The sequence below is a fragment of the Pungitius pungitius genome, chromosome 11, assembly GCF_949316345.1.
Source record: "Pungitius pungitius chromosome 11, fPunPun2.1, whole genome shotgun sequence".
Lineage (NCBI taxonomy): Eukaryota > Metazoa > Chordata > Actinopteri > Perciformes > Gasterosteidae > Pungitius > Pungitius pungitius.
Genome location: NC_084910.1, coordinates 2,614,677 through 2,635,072, shown reverse-complemented (window position 1 = coordinate 2,635,072; position 20,396 = coordinate 2,614,677). Strand labels below are relative to the sequence as shown.

Here is a 20,396-nt window from a genome sequence, read left to right as displayed (position 1 = left end):
TAAATACACAACCAACTGCAAAACCCCCTTTGTCTCTTGTTGTTGGACCAAACAAAAGCATTTTCACAATTTTTTGACATTTATAGAAGTGATCCGTGAAGAAAATCAGGTAATTGATAATCAGCCCAAATTGTATATTGTACATACTGTATAGACCGCCATACAGGCACAAAACTGGCTGAGCTCTGACTCAATAAGATTAAGGAAACATGGACAGTACCACAATTATACTCGCAGACAGTCATCCTTCAAAAAAAAACTTATTTACAGAGTAAAATGCCATCCTCACCTTGATTTGGCCAAGAACAGATCTTAAAACTGAGGATATCAGGTGTGTGCCTAAAGGCTTAAAAACACTTTACACCCATGTAAAATCAGACCTGAAAACGGTGCTGTGAAAAGCTTGGCCCATGTTCAGCTGAGAGGACAATCCCAGTGCGTTGGTAATTACAATGTAATCTGATGTCATCACAGAGAGTAACCGGAAGAGGAGTCAAAATTAACATCAAGCTGGTGTGCAGCTGCAAAGAGTCCGGCCTCGACAGTTCAGTAAAAGGGGAGGAGAATCATCACGTTAAAAAAAAGAAATCTATTTATTTATCTTCCCTTCCATCTGTTCCCCATGGACACATCCACAGTAATAGTACAGCTGGCTTGCATTGGTTAATTGAGCCAGAGTCTTTAAGTGTGGTGCCCTCTCAGTTAAAGTGCTTGCTTCATCAAATCTCATCCCCCTTGGAGCCTTTAAAACAATTCTAAATTAAATTTGAATTCAAACAAAATAGACAAAGCAAGCACTTTAACCTGAAACAGCCACACCATTTAATATCGGGAGGGATGGGGGCTGGGGCGGGTGGGCGGCGGGACTGCGGGGGTGTGGCCCTCTCTCCCGTCTCCTTGCTCATTCCATACCCATGCCCCCCAGGCGGAAGCCTTGGCCCCAGTTGTGACGTCCTCTTACGGCTCCCCCGCCTCCCCCCTGCTCCTGGGCAGCCGGTCTGCTGGGGGCGACTCCAAAGCCCGACACTCCTCCCCTCCTGCTGGGGAAGAACCGATACCTGGAGAAAGGTACCAAAAGTGAATGCAAATTACTGTTTGTTTATTTGATGAAGTTACAGAAGCTTTGCAAGATCTCATGAACATTTACAAAAAAGTTTCCTTCCAAACAAGTAGGTAAAGGAATAGAGACTAGACATGTTTGAACCCTGTCCTGGTAACGGCAACAAACTTACACAAGTGCTGCAAAAAAAGAATAAATATCAAAGAGAAAGACACTGAAATCTTTTGTGGATGTTAAGCGGCAAAAGCTAAGCATTATATTATGAAATCAACATAATCGTTTCGGTTGAGGGACAATGTTAATTCTTCATTCTAATCTTGCGTAGTCTCGCTTCCTTTAAGCTTCCTGCTGCACGTCCTCCACAACAATGACCAAAGAAAAGGCCTAAACTCCTTTTAAAACCCATTTGGGAATTAAAAAAAAAGTAAACTTACAAGAACTCTGGTGTGGAGAGGAAGGCGCGTCCTCCCAGGTCCATGGGGTACTTGAACATGAGGAAGAAGTAGAGGTGACCCACCAGGTTCCCCGTTAGTTCATTCACAAACCTGCACAACAACAGCAAAGAAAACAAGATAAACACCAGGCTGGTGTGACATGTACACATTCTATGTATTGACATGAAACGGCACCATTTTTGAACAAACCAACTGAAAAGTAAGTAGTTACTTACGAGCCTCCGATTATGAAGTTGAAAATCAGAATGACCCAAGGTAGATAATGTGCCTAGGACAGATGGATGTGGAATATCATCAATATGAACTTTAGAACCGGGCTTACGTTCAGCTAGCTAAGAATATGTTGAATGAATGTCACATGTTGAACATTACAAACATGCTGTGTAATGTGCTTTGATATTACAGTGAAACGTGGGGCACGTTTTATAAGGTCAAACGGGTCTGTGGCGTAGCGAGTGCTGAGGATACAACGTGGTACCTTGAACCGAGTCCCAAACCAGAAGGACACCACGGTTTCTTTGTTGAACTGAGCCCAGACATAGAGCACCGACATGATCAGTGGGATCATCAGCAGCTATCGACACAAACAACATCAACATACAACTTAGACAATGTATCATTTTATTAACATTTAAAAAATGGCATTTTCGTTCTCAATTTAAGTCAAGTAAATGATTTCTATATATGACAGCAGTGGTGAGTTACCATGGTAACCTTAAGCAGACATGCCACTATAGCTTAGCGAATGGCCTTATAGCAGTGCAAGAGTTTGGGACCCCTCATTACTCAGCCTATTTACAGTGGTTTGATTGCTGTTGCTATGCACTCGCCTATATGGAGGGTATAAAAAGTAGGCATGAAGTTTTTGATGGGGTGTCCACCTCTAACCTGGTGAATTATTAAAAATATTATTATTTACGCAACATTATTGATCAATTAACTGAAGGTTGGTGTCGATGCAAAGAATCGTCCTTTAATACCATGGCTAGTTTTTTTGATGTGTTGAGATATAAATAAATAGAGTGGGATTCTTACCCGCATGTTCATCAGCATCCCAGTTATCTATAGCCGGAGTCAAGGACAACAACCACAGCCAGAGCATTAAGATTAGAGCAGCTGGTCACTGGAGGGATGCCAGCACAAACCCCACACTGCCTGACTGTCACCTGCCACTTCCCTTTGAGTAGGCCCAACCTACTTTACCCATTCCCACAATTATCCTGTACTAGCAAAAAGCCAAATTTGTCTCATGAACAAAAGATGTCAGTGAAAAGCCGGACAAGGTGACAATCAAAGCAGAACTCCTGAAAAGAGTTAAGAAATATGTGCTGCCTAGATGACCTAGATTACGTTTCTCTGCTCTGCAGAGGTAGAGTGACACTGGCACAGAGCCACCCGACATGGCACAGTGCTGCAGAGAAATCCAGAAGAGGGGGGGGGGGGGGGGGGGGGGTCCAGGCAAAGATCCCAAAGATCAGTGGTGGATTACTTGGATATGAAAGGTAGAACGTACCATTCAAACAAATGGTTTTGTTTTTTGGAATGCCGGACAAAAGGATACAACAATGCAGATCCAGTTGAAGAAGAGCATGAAGATGTAGTCTGCAGGTCGGCCATCAAACGCCCCTGGAAAAGAATACAGAGAAAAGGTTTTGCACAACACTGTGTGTGTGTGTGTGTGTGTGTGTGTGTGTGTGTGTGTGTGTGTGTGTGTGTCTCACCCGTCTCTAACCGAGTAGAGTAGTGGTAGAGGAAATACAGGTTGACCAGAAACAGAAACCCAGTATTGGGGGTTATTGGGAAGTACAAGGTGGCGGTCACTGGTCTCCATAACTGAAACAAACAAAAAAGACATTGGTCTAATAGAAATACATCAACATGGCTGTGTAGGTGCAAAGATACAGACCTTTAAAGGCTGAACTTGTAACACACATGAAGGCTCATGTAGATTGTAAATATTAACTTCTAAGCAGTTGGTGGTCCTCTGCACAGTGTAATGCCACACAAGGTTATTTCTGATGTGCATGTATACACCATTTGGAAAATATATTTATGATATATCAATGAAATAAGCAGTAATGCTGCTATTATGCTCTCAGGTGGATCATGAGAGTTTAACATTTTATGTGAGATTAAATGGATTATTCCCATGTCTTAATGTAGAAGTAACAAATTCTCGTTTTGACAAAAACTAAGTGGTTTGATCCAAAATATTTTTCTTCCAAGGAACGAGTAATTATAAATACTACATTTAGCAGTTTTTGAAGTAAAATCTCATTCCTTTTAAAATGAAAAAGTATGCCAAAACGTGTACTGAAGCGCAGTCCTTATAACGTTACTTTTTCCACTTTTTCCCCACTTAATTATATAAACGTGCGATCTTTGACCCGTTAAAACGCTGCTTTCAGGGCTCAAAGGTACTTTCCCGATTTTCTCTGATCTCATGAAGGCTTTTTTCATTCGCTGTTGGTATATTTGCCCCTTAGCTCGGTGTTGCTAAATAAAGGAGCATTTTGACAGCATCCGGAAGTCATAACCTTCTGCGTCTCGCCCTCTGATTGGCTGACACACAACACACAGGCCTACTGCTAGGCTAGCCTTGCTAGCCACTTGCTAGCTAACCCGACCACATTCAAAACACACCGGCCACAACAATTAACAGCTCCCCGAATCCACTCAGTCGGCGAGAGACGAGACGAACTTACTTGAAATCTGCTTAAGACCAGCTCTGGAAATAGCATGAGGTTCCTGAAATCAATCAATCCCAGTTTTCCAATTAAAGGAACTGCAAGCGAAGCAGCAAACCAGGACCGGGTGATGAAAGGGATGCTTCTGAACCAGTCCCCAATATCTGACATCTTTCCATATGATCACGAACGAGTTATTAACGTGAAATACAAAGTTTAAAAATGAGCTAATATCACCAACACACGCCTCGCTGCTTTCTTTCTGTTATCAGAAGTGCTCCCCTGCTAACTTTACATGACGTGGCTAATCATAGTCAGCTAGCTCATAAAGCTACTGTGGTGAAGGCAGAGACATCCGCTTCAACCTTTCAATGTAAAACCACTCATACGACTACCATTAAACTCAGAAGCAACCACGGAACTGTTGTAAACTAACATGGACACGAAATTCTACAGAAATAAATACGTTCTGGGGAAAGGACTGGAGGACTTAGGATTTATTTTTTATGTTAAACAATATAAAAAAACACTAAAAAAATCCAAGCATATTGACATAAATACGAAAATATGTTTCGGTTCAAGTGATGTAAAAGTACCCCTATATTTGAGTAGCAAATGTTGGAGAACAACTGGAGAGTAATTGTTTGTTTTTATTTCATCCCATTCTCATCAAATACTATTGTACAGTTTATAATAGTAATTTTCTTTATTTCTAAAAGTTGCGGGTTTGAAAGCTAATTCTATCTATATTATATATATGAATATTATCTAGTCATTATCATTATTTATTTAAATTAATTACTGGTTTATATAATGCTCTTAGTCTGAAGGAAAAATGTAAAAAAAAAAAACGGATGTATTGTTATTATCTCAGTCACACACATTTTTGTTCTGCATCGTTACCTCTTGACAAATTTGCAAAAGCTCCCACCAATCTGTGCGCGTTCAGCAATGGAAACAGGCGTTCCAGATGCGCCATGTCTCCTGTTGTTACCAGCAGCACCTGTGGAAAGTGATCGGGCCGATGACGCAGAGATGGGATGAATACAGATGAAGTGTGGTATGTCGTGAGAAACTATGCTCATGTTAGTTATCCATTTTAATGAAACTTAGTATGATGTCACATCTACAGTAAGTGTATAGTAACATAGTCCCACTCTGCTTCTACATGAAACCTCGTGTTCTCACTTGCTTTTGTAAAAAGGCATTATTGAATAAAATCTAGCAGAACATTTGAGTACCTTTAATTTTAAACTAAAAGATGAAGAAAATCATCTCAGTGTTTAGGGGTTTTGCCAACTGACAGAAAAACACACACATACACAAATGACAGACTTGTATTTAGATCTAGACTTTATTCAATTTTTATTATTTATTTATTATTTATTAAAAAAATATATAAGCACACTTGATTTAAACAACTTAAAACGGAGGGTATAATTAATAAAATAAAAGAATCATATAATGTACACACACATGAAATTACAAATAAAATAGGGTCACCTTTAGATTCAACATTATTCAGTGCAGTTTTTGCGTCAGGATTTTATAATCTAGTCAAAATAGTTTCAACTACAACTCCCAGCATGCACTCCTTTGTTTAGCGTTACGTACATTTTGAGCGACAAAAAAACTTAAAACAAGGAAAAATTGCCTAAAACTCAAGTAGGATTAAAGATGTTGGCGTAAAGTCTGAGAGGCTTTGAAAGGAGCGGAACTGTTGAGCTGTAGGTAACAATTAATGGCGCAGAGCTTCTCTGGATTTAACCTGAAATTAAACAGAACGTTACTCAATGAAGCGCTTTCAAATTTCGCGCTGTTTGTGCCGCCTTTGAATAGATTAGCCGACTCGTTTTAGCCCGCTAGCTAGGTATGTTATTGGGGCACCAACATTAACCTCAGCAAGAATCATAAGGACGTTGCTCACTAAATGTACCCTCTCTGTTTCTAGATACCTCTTTAAAATGGAAGTGACGGACATCGGAAACAAAGAAGAGGGGAAAGTCTGGCATCGAAAACCAACACTAGGCAAGGGGTAGGTCTTAAACAACTAATACTTGACTTTATTTATTTGCATTTGATGATGCGGGGAGTGAAACCATAATCTGGATTTATGTGTTAAAATGTTTTAATGACATAAACTTATCGCCCTCATCGATCGGTTCATTGACGCCTGTTGCATTCGGCCTATCATTTCATATACTGTAACGTGACATTGCTCATTCTTAGTGGATCAACGGAAAGCTGTTGCTTCTTGTTTTATTTTACCCTCTCCACGTGTAACCATGTCTTTACTTTACCCTCTCCACGTGTAACCATGACTTTACTTTACCCTTCTCCACCTGTAACCATGACTTTACTTTACCCTCTCCACCTGTAACCATGACTTTACTTTACCCTCTCCACCTGTAACCATGTCTTTACTTTACCCTCTCCACCTGTAACCATGACTTTACTTTACCCTCTCCACCTGTAACCATGTCTTTACTTTACCCACTCCACATGTAACCATGACTTTACTTTACCCTACTCCACATGTAACCATGACTTTACCCTCTCCACATGTAACCATGACTTTACTTTACCCTACTCCACATGTAACCATGACTTTACTTTACCCTCTCCACGTGTAACCATGTCTTTACTTTACCCTCTCCTCCTGTAACCATGACTTTACTTTACCCTCTCCACCTGTAACCATGACTTTACTTTACCCTACTCCACATGTAACCATGACTTTACTTTACCCTACTCCACATGTAACCATGACTTTACTTTACCCTCTCCACGTGTAACCATGTCTTTACTTTACCCTCTCCACATGTAACCATGACTTTACCCTCTCCACCTGTAACCATGACTTTACTTTACCCTCTCCACATGTAACCATGACTTTACCCTCTCCACGTGTAACCATGTCTTTACTTTACCCTCTCCACGTGTAACCATGACTTTACTTTACCCTTCTCCACCTGTAACCATGACTTTACTTTACCCTTCTCCACCTGTAACCATGACTTTACTTTACCCTCTCCACCTGTAACCATGTCTTTACTTTACCCTCTCCTCCTGTAACCATGACTTTACTTTACCCTCTCCACCTGTAACCATGACTTTACTTTACCCTACTCCACATGTAACCATGACTTTACTTTACCCTACTCCACATGTAACCATGACTTTACTTTACCCTCTCCACGTGTAACCATGTCTTTACTTTACCCTCTCCACATGTAACCATGACTTTACCCTCTCCACCTGTAACCATGACTTTACTTTACCCTCTCCACATGTAACCATGACTTTACCCTCTCCACGTGTAACCATGTCTTTACTTTACCCTCTCCACGTGTAACCATGACTTTACTTTACCCTTCTCCACCTGTAACCATGACTTTACTTTACCCTTCTCCACCTGTAACCATGACTTTACTTTACCCTCTCCACCTGTAACCATGTCTTTACTTTACCCTACTCCACATGTAACCATGACTTTACTTTACCCTACTCCACATGTAACCATGACTTTACCCTCTCCACATGTAACCATGACTTTACTTTACCCTACTCCACATGTAACCATGACTTTACTTTACCCTCTCCACGTGTAACCATGTCTTTACTTTACCCTCTCCTCCTGTAACCATGTCTTTACTTTACCCTCTCCACCTGTAACCATGACTTTACTTTACCCTCTCCACCTGTAACCATGACTTTACTTTACCCTACTCCACATGTAACCATGACTTTACTTTACCCTCTCCACGTGTAACCATGTCTTTACTTTACCCTCTCCACATGTAACCATGACTTTACCCTCTCCACATGTAACCATGACTTTACTTTACCCTTCTCCACCTGTAACCATGACTTTACTTTACCCTTCTCCACCTGTAACCATGTCTTTACTTTACCCTCTCCTCCTGTAACCATGTCTTTACTTTACCCTCTCCACCTGTAACCATGACTTTACTTTACCCTCTCCACCTGTAACCATGACTTTACTTTACCCTACTCCACATGTAACCATGACTTTACTTTACCCTACTCCACATGTAACCATGACTTTACTTTACCCTCTCCACGTGTAACCATGTCTTTACTTTACCCTCTCCACATGTAACCATGACTTTACCCTCTCCACCTGTAACCATGACTTTACTTTACCCTCTCCACATGTAACCATGACTTTACCCTCTCCACATGTAACCATGTCTTTACTTTACCCTCTCCACCTGTAACCATGACTTTACCCTCTCCTCCTGTAACCATGTCTTTACTTTCCCCTACTCCACATGTAACCATGACTTTACCCTCTCCACGTGTAACCATGTCTTTACTTTACCCTACTCCACATGTAACCATGTCTTTACTTTACCCTCTCCACCTGTAACCATGACTTTACCCTCTCCTCCTGTAACCATGTCTTTACTTTCCCCTACTCCACATGTAACCATGACTTTACCCTCTCCACGTGTAACCATGTCTTTACTTTACCCTACTCCACATGTAACCATGACTTTACTTTACCCTACTCCACCTGTAACCATGACTTTACCCTCTCCACATGTAACCATGACTTTACTTTACCCTACTCCACATGTAACCATGACTTTACTTTACCCTACTCCACCTGTAACCATGACTTTACCCTCTCCACATGTAACCATGACTTTACTTTACCCTACTCCACCTGTAACCATGACTTTACTTTACCCTACTCCACATGTAACCATGACTTTACTTTACCCTACTCCACATGTAACCATGACTTTACTTTACCCTACTCCACATGTAACCATGACTTTACTTTACCCTCTCCACCTGTAACCATGACTTTACCCTCTCCACGTGTAACCATGTCTTTACTTTACCCTACTCCACATGTAACCATGTCTTTACTTTACCCTCTCCACCTGTAACCATGACTTTACTTTACCCTCTCCACGTGTAACCATGACTTTACTTTCCCCTACTCCACATGTAACCATGACTTTACCCTCTCCACCTGTAACCATGACTTTATTTTACCCTCTCCACCTGTAACCATGACTTTATTTTACCCTCTCCACCTGTAACCATGACTTTATTTTACCCTCTCCACCTGTAACCATGACTTTACCCTCTCCTCCTGTAACCATGTCTTTACTTTACCCTACTCCACATGTAACCATGTCTTTACTTTCCCCTACTCCACATGTAACCATGACTTTACCCTCTCCACGTGTAACCATGTCTTTACTTTACCCTACTCCACATGTAACCATGACTTTACCCTCTCCACGTGTAACCATGACTTTACTTTACCCTACTCCACATGTAACCATGACTTTACTTTACCCTCTCCACGTGTAACCATGTCTTTACTTTACCCTCTCCACATGTAACCATGACTTTACCCTCTCCACCTGTAACCATGACTTTACTTTACCCTCTCCACATGTAACCATGACTTTACCCTCTCCACATGTAACCATGTCTTTACTTTACCCTCTCCACCTGTAACCATGACTTTACCCTCTCCTCCTGTAACCATGTCTTTACTTTCCCCTACTCCACATGTAACCATGACTTTACCCTCTCCACGTGTAACCATGTCTTTACTTTACCCTACTCCACATGTAACCATGTCTTTACTTTACCCTCTCCACCTGTAACCATGACTTTACCCTCTCCTCCTGTAACCATGTCTTTACTTTCCCCTACTCCACATGTAACCATGACTTTACCCTCTCCACGTGTAACCATGTCTTTACTTTACCCTACTCCACATGTAACCATGACTTTACTTTACCCTACTCCACCTGTAACCATGACTTTACTTTACCCTACTCCACATGTAACCATGACTTTACTTTACCCTACTCCACATGTAACCATGACTTTACTTTACCCTACTCCACATGTAACCATGACTTTACTTTACCCTCTCCACCTGTAACCATGACTTTACCCTCTCCACGTGTAACCATGTCTTTACTTTACCCTACTCCACATGTAACCATGTCTTTACTTTACCCTCTCCACCTGTAACCATGACTTTACTTTACCCTCTCCACGTGTAACCATGACTTTACTTTCCCCTACTCCACATGTAACCATGACTTTACCCTCTCCACCTGTAACCATGACTTTATTTTACCCTCTCCACCTGTAACCATGACTTTATTTTACCCTCTCCACCTGTAACCATGACTTTATTTTACCCTCTCCACCTGTAACCATGACTTTACCCTCTCCTCCTGTAACCATGTCTTTACTTTACCCTACTCCACATGTAACCATGTCTTTACTTTCCCCTACTCCACATGTAACCATGACTTTACCCTCTCCACGTGTAACCATGTCTTTACTTTACCCTACTCCACATGTAACCATGACTTTACCCTCTCCACGTGTAACCATGACTTTACTTTACCCTACTCCACATGTAACCATGACTTTACTTTACCCTCTCCACGTGTAACCATGTCTTTACTTTACCCTCTCCACATGTAACCATGACTTTACCCTCTCCACCTGTAACCATGACTTTACTTTACCCTCTCCACATGTAACCATGACTTTACCCTCTCCACATGTAACCATGTCTTTACTTTACCCTCTCCACCTGTAACCATGACTTTACCCTCTCCTCCTGTAACCATGTCTTTACTTTCCCCTACTCCACATGTAACCATGACTTTACCCTCTCCACGTGTAACCATGTCTTTACTTTACCCTACTCCACATGTAACCATGTCTTTACTTTACCCTCTCCACCTGTAACCATGACTTTACCCTCTCCTCCTGTAACCATGTCTTTACTTTCCCCTACTCCACATGTAACCATGACTTTACCCTCTCCACGTGTAACCATGTCTTTACTTTACCCTACTCCACATGTAACCATGACTTTACTTTACCCTACTCCACCTGTAACCATGACTTTACCCTCTCCTCCTGTAACCATGTCTTTACTTTCCCCTACTCCACATGTAACCATGACTTTACTTTACCCTACTCCACATGTAACCATGACTTTACCCTCTCCACGTGTAATCATGTCTTTACTTTACCCTCTCCACCTGTAACCATGACTTTACTTTACCCTACTCCACATGTAACCATGACTTTACTTTACCCTACTCCACATGTAACCATGACTTTACTTTACCCTACTCCACATGTAACCATGACTTTACTTTACCCTCTCCACCTGTAACCATGACTTTACCCTCTCCACGTGTAACCATGTCTTTACTTTACCCTACTCCACATGTAACCATGTCTTTACTTTACCCTCTCCACCTGTAACCATGACTTTACTTTACCCTCTCCACGTGTAACCATGACTTTACTTTCCCCTACTCCACGTGTAACCATGACTTTACCCTCTCCACCTGTAACCATGACTTTATTTTACCCTCTCCACCTGTAACCATGACTTTATTTTACCCTCTCCACCTGTAACCATGACTTTATTTTACCCTCTCCACCTGTAACCATGACTTTACCCTCTCCTCCTGTAACCATGTCTTTACTTTACCCTACTCCACATGTAACCATGTCTTTACTTTCCCCTACTCCACATGTAACCATGACTTTACCCTCTCCACGTGTAACCATGTCTTTACTTTACCCTCTCCACCTGTAACCATGACTTTACCCTCTCCACATGTAACCCTGACTTTACTTTACCCACTCCACCTGTAACCATGTCTTTACCCTCTCCACATGTAACCCTGACTTTACTTTACCCTCTCCACCTGTAACCATGACTTTACCCTCTCCACATGTAACCCTGACTTTACCCTCTCCACCTGTAACCATGTCTTCCTTAGGGTACTAGTGACGGTGGTCCGCACTGCTCATCAGGCCAAGACGGTACGTTTTCTCCATGTAGCCTTTGACACCACAGGAGACTCCTTCCTGGCTGGAGATCACCATGGCAACATCTATGTATTTGACATCAGTAGAAACAGGTGACTGACTGCTCAAAATTACCAGCATAGTGATGTAGGATTTGTTTACCACTTGCATTATATTAATACAGTTTGCCTTACACTTGGCTACGTGGGAATTACGACAATTTAGGAATATTATGGTCCACCTTCGGTCATTAATGTGCCCACATTTCCTATTAATGCCAATCATTGCATTTTAACAGTAAATGTGTCTTCCTTTCTATTTTGAGCCGAGATGGTTAACGTTGCGTTGGTTTCATGGCAGGTTTCGTCTGGTGCAGAAGACTGGCCAGGCCTGCACCGCTCTGGCGTTCAGCCTTCGCCGGACCACAGAGTTCCTCGTGGCTCTGGCCGACTACACCATCAAGTGCTTTGACAAAGGTAGGGTGGACTTGTCGATACATTGCTTCATGCTTTAGTAGTACTTTTCAGGGATGTACTTGATTTTCTCTGAACTTTTCCTTCATTTTCAATGAGACTTAGTATTGTCGGGTTGTTTCTTTCAGACACAAAGCAGCTGGTCAGTTGGATGCGTGGTCACGAGGGAGCAGTTTCGTTCATCTCTGTCCACAGCTCAGGTCGCTACGCCATCAGCACGTCCCTAGACACGGCTCAGCTCTGGGACCTGGACACCTTCCAGAGGAAGAGGAAGCTCAACATCCGCCAGTCTGTTGGCATTCAGAGGGTGAACATGCAAAATATATATCATTTTTTGTTAATCTCAAACTATTCAAATGTCTGTTCCATTTATGGAATGCCCTAAATGTAGTTCTTTCTTTTCGTTGTTGTCATGGTCTCTCTATGCTGTTTGTTTTACAGGTGTTTTTCCTACCTCTCAGTAACACCATTCTCAGCTGTTTCAGTGATGACTCCATCTTTGCTTGGGAGAGCGACACTCTGCTCTGCAAATACCAGCTCCCGGTCCCCGACACCGGACCCAAAATCTCTTACAAGGCTTTTGCTGTTACTCGGTGGGTCTTTGGCATTACAACCGCTAACCATGTTTTGGAATTAAATAGCTTCATTAAACACTGACACCAGACTCATGTTGACAGTGATGGTAAGAGCCTTGCTGCTGGGGGTCGCTCCAACCTGCTGCACCTGTGGTGTCTGGACAGCAAACAGCTGATCCGGGTGATTCAGATGCCCACACGGGTCCGAACCGTCCGACAGCTTGAATTCCTGCCCGACAGTTTTGACGGAGGAGCCAGTCAGGTACTCAAACTACAGGACTTCTCTCTCAGCTCCTCCAATGGAATGTTGTTTGTTTACACATCATGGACATCATTTGTCTGCTTATCTCTTTTTGCTTTTCTACCCCCTCAGACTTTTGTTTTGTCTTTGTAGACACTAGGAGTATTGAGTCAGGACGGCGTTATGCGTTTTATCAACATTCACTCTTGCAAGCTGCTTTTCCATATGGGTTCGCATGAAGACGCCATCACCACGGTGACGGTCAGCCCCAACGGAAGACATGTTGTGGCCATAATGGATAATGGCAGCATAAATGTCTACAGTGTTTTGAGTCTCACACAGGAATTAAACAAGGTGACAGTGAGTCGCAATAACAGTACAAAGATGTACACGGTTTGTGAGTTTTCTCATTTGTTGATAATATTAATCTTTGTGTGTGTGTGTGTGTGTGTGTGTGTGTCCCTCACCCAGCCTCCTCCCTCCCAGGTGGCAGTGGTCTCTGGCAGTGGAGCTGGTCAGGACTTGTCTAACCTAAAGGTTCAGGTTGGGTCAGAGGTCATTCAGAGGCCAGCCAAGAGCTCGGGGCGGCAAACGCACGTGAAGATGCTTAAACCCCCTGCGGGGTCTACAGCTGAGGATAAAGAGGTGGGAGCAACATACACCACCATTGTTTATTTTTATTTTAAATTTTTATGTTGAGTGCTGTGAGGCTCAACATAAAATGTATTTATTATAGTTATACCTTAAATAGACAACGCATTGCCTCCCTTTGACTATTAAGAGACAGCTAATGTGTGTAATTTGTGATACCCTTTTGTGTCAATCAACAGAATGAACTACCCGCCGGTCTAAATAAGAAGAGACTTGTAGCTCTGCTCAAGGCATTCGGAGAGTACCCAGCTAAATACAGGTCAAGATTAACGTCACAGCAGGGGGATACATGCCTGTATATGATGACTGACAAATGCATGCACACTTTTTACACTTGTCTGTTAAGATTTGCACAAATAATTTTTGTGTCCACATTGCAGGATGTTTGTATGGCGCTCTTTGCTGTGTCTCCCAGAGAACCACGCCGCGTACAGCAGTCTGACCGACAAAGGTCTGCATTCAGCTTACCTCACTCTGCACGATAAATACCCCATCAAAAGTCCCAAGTTACAGAGGGGACTGCAGAGGTAAAGGGTTTTATTCTTTCTGCTCAATGTTGATGTGTTTTCATCTATCGAATTCAATTTGGTCATTCTTCTACTCAACAGGGTTTTGTCTGCCTTATCTCACTGGGCAGCCATATTCGGAGAGGTGGAGTACCTTCCCCTAGTAGCCTTTCCCTTTGTCAAGCTCTTCCAGAACAACCCACTGCTCTGCTTTGAGGTGGTGGCCACTGTTATAGGTACCATTTTAAACAGTAACCTCAACCCCAACATTATCAAAAACATATGTCATTGTGCACAGCCAAAGGACTTGTGACATATTTGGAACAATTTAAATTTGATTCAGGTTTTTGAGGCACCTGAATGTCTTGAGGCAATGTCAAGGTATTCTAAATCCGTGTATGTTTGGTTTCACAGTGAATTGGGGTCAACATTGGTTTGAGTACTTCCCCAACCCTCCTCTGAACATCCTGAGCATGGCGGAGAACGTTCTGGCTCATCATGACAAGGAACTACTGCAGCATCTGGTGGACTGTGGGATCACCTCACAGGTACACGGCAGTGCACAGCTGGAGCAGACAGGTGGACTCCAGACTCACCGTTTCTGACCCATGTTATGCAGAGATTACATCGTCTATATCTGTCCCAGCTCTACGTGTGGCCCCTGCTGGAGACCTTGTTCTCTGAGGTTTTGACCCGTGATGAGTGGCTGAGACTCTTTGACAACATCTTCACCAACCATCCATCATTCCTGCTCATGGCCTGTGTGGCCTACATCACCTGCTGCCGTGAGCCTCTGCTGCTCTGCTCCCAGAAAACGGACTTTGAGGTAACTCTCCCCGGAAAATAAAGTCAGCCCCATATTAAGGCGGTAGTAGTTTTAGCCATAAAACAGATTTATCTTGGTTCTTTTCCCTTCAGTATTTTTTCCACCACCGTAACAACCTGGACTTGGGAGCCATGATAAAAGAAGCTTACCGGCTCATGGGCGGCACACCAGCTGACATCCATCCCAGGAATCTGCTCTCTGACTTCACACCGCTGACCAAGGGCCAGTACCCCGTGTTCAACCACTACCCGGAATTCATCGTGGAATACCAGAACCGAGAAAGGGAAAAAATACGACTGCAGGAGCTGGAGTACCTCCGTGAGAGGTGAAATTAAACGTAGTTGATTGAATCGGTTAATATGAAAGACGTACCTGTACACAGGTACTACACAGCAAAGTTATTAGTGGGGAAAATATGCATCAGATGGATTGAGAGTCTCTGTCTCACCAGGCAGGAAGTTTCAGCCCTGCGCACAGATTTTCTGCGTCGCCAGGCTGAAGAGGAGACTTTTTATGCACAACAGGTAGACGTTTTTCAAAATTCATTTTAGCCATAGATTGTGTTGTAATGCTTTTATTTTTTTTTGGTTGCCATGATCAAATAATTAGTATGTACAGTACCAACGCAAAGCCTGGACAAGCTTTCTCATTTAATTGAATGAGAATCTGTGTCCAAACTTTTGACTGGTCCTGTATATGAAAAATGCAAAATAAGGTGTAAGTTGATCCAATATTGTGATTTGAAAACAGGAGCTGCTGCAGAAGGCGGAGGAACAGCGCAGAAACATCCTGGCACAAGAAGAGGAAAAAATAACCCAGCAGAGGGCAAAGTAAAAGCACGAGACACACACCCCTCACAGTCAAGTTATGAGACAAAAAAAAACAACGTTACTTAGCAGAATTGGTTGCTGACAGAATTCTGTCATCTGCAGGTTGGCGGCCATGAAGAGAGAACTGAAGGTGAAGGAGTTACAGCTGCTGGATGCAACCAAAAGCCGTTTCCTCAAACACCAACAGGACCTGAGAGCCTCACAGGTCCAGAGACTTGATCAGGAGATCAGTAGAAAGGTAACCATCACGTTAAGATTAAAGGTTTTACGTAGTTTTCATATAACAGAGCCCACACCGTCCCTAGTAGAGATACAGGGCTGTGATCCCACTTTCTGATAAGTTTGTCATGATTAACATTGTTAAAGAATATGTTGTGCACTTCACAACCTCCCTGTTTGTGCACTAACCAAACTTACAAAAGCAATGTTGTGCAACAGATGGATCTCCGGGAGCGAGAAACTGCTGCAGCAGTGCAGGACCTAGAAGTCCGACAGATGGCGCTGGAGGCCCAGAGGAGACGACTCGAACAGGTGACAAACTGCTTGCATGAACCCCCCTCCTCTCTAACAGCATCCTCTTTTGATGGATTTCTCCCTTTCTTTTTAAACCTAGAACTCATTTAGCATCCGAAATAGCTGGGAGCATAAAGTGTGCTTTCTCACTGGTCATTAGACGGTTACAACACTGTTTCAGAGTTTATTTCTTACTTTAAAGACATCATTGAGTTATAGCAAGCAAATTCCCTCATGGTTTGCACTCAGACATATATAATTATAGTCAAACACTGAGTGCTATCAGCAAGACGTCTTTACTAATGCAGTAATGACAGTGAATTCCCATCATGTAATTAAATCACTTTGAAACTCTTGATTGTTCTACTGTGTGTTAATTACTCCTCTCCGTGACCATTTCCCTCAGCACATGTTTAAGGAGCAGGAGCGCACGGGACGGGAGGTTGAGGACAAGGCGGCGTTGAGGATGAGGAGGGCAGAAAAAGAGGACGAAAGTTTTACAGAGCTGCTACAATGCACAGAGACCAACATGCAGGTCAGGGACACGTCCCCAATATGGAGTCATCATCTTGATTTACCACTTCTGACTTTATCATAGACACACAGATATTGACACAATTGCTAGGGATCTTCTCACTTCTTCTGTCTCCACACACACACACACACACACACACACACGCAGGCCTTGGAGGAGTCCCTGGCGGAGGCATGCCAGTCGGGCTTGGAGAGGCACTGGCAGAGAGAGGTGGAGGAGCGCCTGCAGCAGGTCGATGCCGAGCAGGAGAGGAAAAGGGAAAAACTGGCGCAGCTTCACAGGCAAACGCTGGCAGAGGAGGAGAAACTGGCCGACGCCATGAGAGATGTGGCAGGAAGGAAGGTGAGTGGAACAACGATATGTTTTATGGGATGTACAGTAACCATGACGCTCACTGAAGAACTAATTGTCTAGAATACAATTCTATCTAAGAATATCACTGAAGGCAGATTGTGGGATGTAGAAGAATAAGCAGTTTGTAGTATTAATTCAATCGGATGAGGAACACTTGTTGACTTGCAGTGGGATGAAGTGATGAGTTCTAGAGCCGAGGTCCATGAGCAGCGACGGACCCTCCCCTCGGCAGACACCGGTATTACTCCCCTTCCGCGTGCGGCCTTTGTGTCGACCTGTCCATTGCGTCGTGGATAGTACCAGACAGACGGGGATAACGTGGTTTGTTTCCATCACAGGGATGCCCCACAGACCCTGTGCCCACGCTGCTCTTTACACTGGAACCAAAGGTGAGACCCTCCCGAAGCGGGCAGAATCCAACGTGGTGTGTTTGAACAGCAGCTCCCCTTCAGAAACCACCTCCACCAACTGTAAGTCGTTGTAGATATGATGTTCTTTTTTTTAAAAGGCTAGTGCAATGCCTGTCGAGCCCGTGGTTTTCTCCTGAAGCGTTCATGCAAACATGCTTCCCCCTCCAAAATATGCTGTATTATTCTCATTGAAGTATCCAGCATTATATAATGGAAGGCTCCTTCTGGGAAAGACGTTTACAGTAAGTTCCCCAAAACGGAGTGTTTGGCAATCAAGCAGATTGCTTCATGTTAAAAAAAAAAAACGGTACACAAACTTGTAATTAACATTTTTGTTTTAGGGAAAAGGTGGAAAGTAAAGCTAGATTTGGCCTGTGGACACACACACACACACACACACGTCATACAAGGAGTACTCCAGCCTATTTATTTCCAAATAGGCACAATAGTTCCTTGCTCTGATATAAACACCACGATTATAAAGGATTGATTTTATAAGTGGAAGTATTTTACTTGGGGAAAGGTTATATGCTACTACAGGAAAAGCTTTTTAACAATTTGAGTTCCATCCTGGAAGACAGTCAAGGATTTTTTTTATTTAATTTTTTTTTGCTTTTTATCAACACAACACGACTCTTACTCCTACGTTTCCTGTTGGTCCATTTTTTTCCTTTGTCCTCTGCCAGATTCCCTGGACCGCGGCCGGGCCCAGCTGGATAGCAGCGAGAGACAACTGCTGAAGGAAATCCGAGACCTGAGGCAGAAGCTGGCGGTTCGAGGCAGAGAGGGGAGCTCCGCCTCCTCGCAGTCTGTCCACACGCCGTCCTCTGTCTGTCCGTGACCGCAAACGGCTCCCTGTTGTCTTGGCGCCACAGAATCCTTTTCTTTTCTCATGGGGAGCAAGAACAGCCCGAAACCACGAGTAGCACACCTGCATCTTTTTACCGTCCTTCAAACAGTACGAAATTAATGCAAACGGAGTCAAACGTTTCTACTGTGCACCAGCAACCACCTGCCCACGTCGGGCCTGTGAGGACAGGAACTCATTCTCTGGGTTTCACTGGGCTGTTTTTTTTCATGTGAGGTGCACAGGGTTGTTCAGATTGTGTCACTTCTCTAGAAGCCAAGTCGACCATCGTTCACCTCCAAGCAGCAGCAGCGGTTTGTTGAGTGGGTGAACTGTATGACGCTCTACGGTGTTTACAACGCAGTAACTAACATCTTATTACTGTACTTCCTGTTTAGCTGTACAGTGTAATGTTATTTTGCACAGCACCTCATTTTTATTTTAATAAATTGTATAGAAGCTATCTTATTTAATGCAGGTTTGGATGAAATGGTTTTACGCTGTGTGTTTAATGTCTGCTATTGTACAGTTGTTGTAGTTGTCAATGATTTTGTAACGCAGACCCTCAAACTCTCTTCGTATCGATTTTAAATGCATTTTTAAAATGAATGAGAACAGTAACTTTGTCTTTTTTCCACGTGAAGTATTGCAAATAGATGTTATGAACATTTAATTCTAGAGGACTTTATCATTTAGATCGACTATAATTTGGCTTTGATTGGACATTTACAGGAGTGAGTTTCTTTGAGTTGAGTGTTATGTCAAGAAAATTGGCTATATTTATTTTAAATTACACTCTCATAAGAGCAGGTGAGAACTGGGTGTGCCTGGTTCTGTCTCCGGCTTTAGTCCTATTTTCAACAGGTGTTGTTTGACATGAGCTCAAACGACAGCCATCTCCATTCCTGTCACTCATTTCTTTTCTTTCCTCCACGCAGCATTTTTTCTGTCTTATCCTGCTCTTGATGACACTCGGGCTCTGAAAGGGAAAAGTCTCATTAAGTTGATTCTTTTCTGTTCCATTACCCTCAATCAACAACCACAAACACACACTTGGTGCCGCGTAGAATTACCGTAATAATTGTCAAAGCCTAAATATTACATCTTGAATGATGGTGCCAAGAACTCTGATGTCTTTGTCTTGGAGACATCAAGTGTCTGCTGTTAGGAAATACAAAATATTAACATAAAGCGTATACGTACATTTGCCCGTCGTAGCACACACCTGTGTAGGTAAAACCTAAAAATACATGCAACTAAAACCATAGAAATCTACGTTGTGGCATTTAGGACTTGAATGGACAAGAGGACAAAGGGTTGAGCCCGAGGGAAGGAGCTGGTGTCCAAGGTGGAGGACACGGCCGGGCTCTGAAATAATGTTCTGGGCCTGATGGTTTCATCCAACACAGCCTGCAGCGAGGGATGCTGTCGGACCCCCATGCTTTCCGTGGCGCTTTGTGTTATGATCTTGTCCTCTGGGCTTTCAGCTGCACACCGAGGTTCCCAAACCAGGCGGAAGAGCAACACTTTCTGGTTGACCCCCAAAGACCCTCAGCCTACGAATAATTTTATACCTGAACAC

General features: G+C 43.0%; 2 protein-coding genes across 3 annotated transcripts; one reads left to right on the top strand and one right to left on the bottom strand.

Annotated features, from left to right (window-relative positions):
• Positions 1-569: 569 nt before the first annotated feature.
• On the bottom strand, positions 570-4,549 carry derl1 (derlin 1). Its single transcript, XM_037453154.2, has 8 exons — positions 4,221-4,549; positions 3,237-3,348; positions 3,077-3,141; positions 2,551-2,577; positions 1,994-2,089; positions 1,731-1,783; positions 1,495-1,605; positions 570-1,058 (listed from the first exon to the last, which is right to left on the bottom strand). The coding sequence occupies exons 1-8, from the start codon at positions 4,371-4,373 to the stop codon at positions 902-904; spliced, it is 774 nt and encodes a 257-aa protein (XP_037309051.1). The 5' UTR covers positions 4,374-4,549; the 3' UTR covers positions 570-901.
• A 525-nt stretch (positions 4,550-5,074) lies between these two features.
• Positions 5,075-19,431, top strand: tbc1d31 (TBC1 domain family, member 31). 2 transcript variants are annotated; one of them, XM_037455035.2, is made up of 24 exons: positions 5,075-5,262; positions 6,154-6,237; positions 12,026-12,166; positions 12,414-12,529; positions 12,655-12,833; positions 12,968-13,119; positions 13,204-13,363; positions 13,496-13,696; positions 13,814-13,987; positions 14,173-14,252; positions 14,374-14,520; positions 14,602-14,735; positions 14,914-15,047; positions 15,146-15,325; positions 15,418-15,650; positions 15,777-15,849; positions 16,076-16,155; positions 16,258-16,393; positions 16,594-16,686; positions 17,075-17,203; positions 17,351-17,545; positions 17,726-17,795; positions 17,896-18,027; positions 18,654-19,431. In XM_037455035.2, exons 2-24 carry the CDS (start codon positions 6,167-6,169, stop codon positions 18,806-18,808), a joined length of 3,165 nt encoding a protein of 1,054 aa, XP_037310932.2. In that variant the 5' UTR covers positions 5,075-5,262; positions 6,154-6,166; the 3' UTR covers positions 18,809-19,431. The 2 variants fall into 2 exon arrangements, with proteins under 2 accessions (XP_037310932.2, XP_037310931.2); XM_037455034.2 differs by lacking the exon at positions 5,075-5,262 and adding an exon at positions 5,800-5,929.
• The last annotated feature ends 965 nt before the right edge of the window (positions 19,432-20,396 follow it).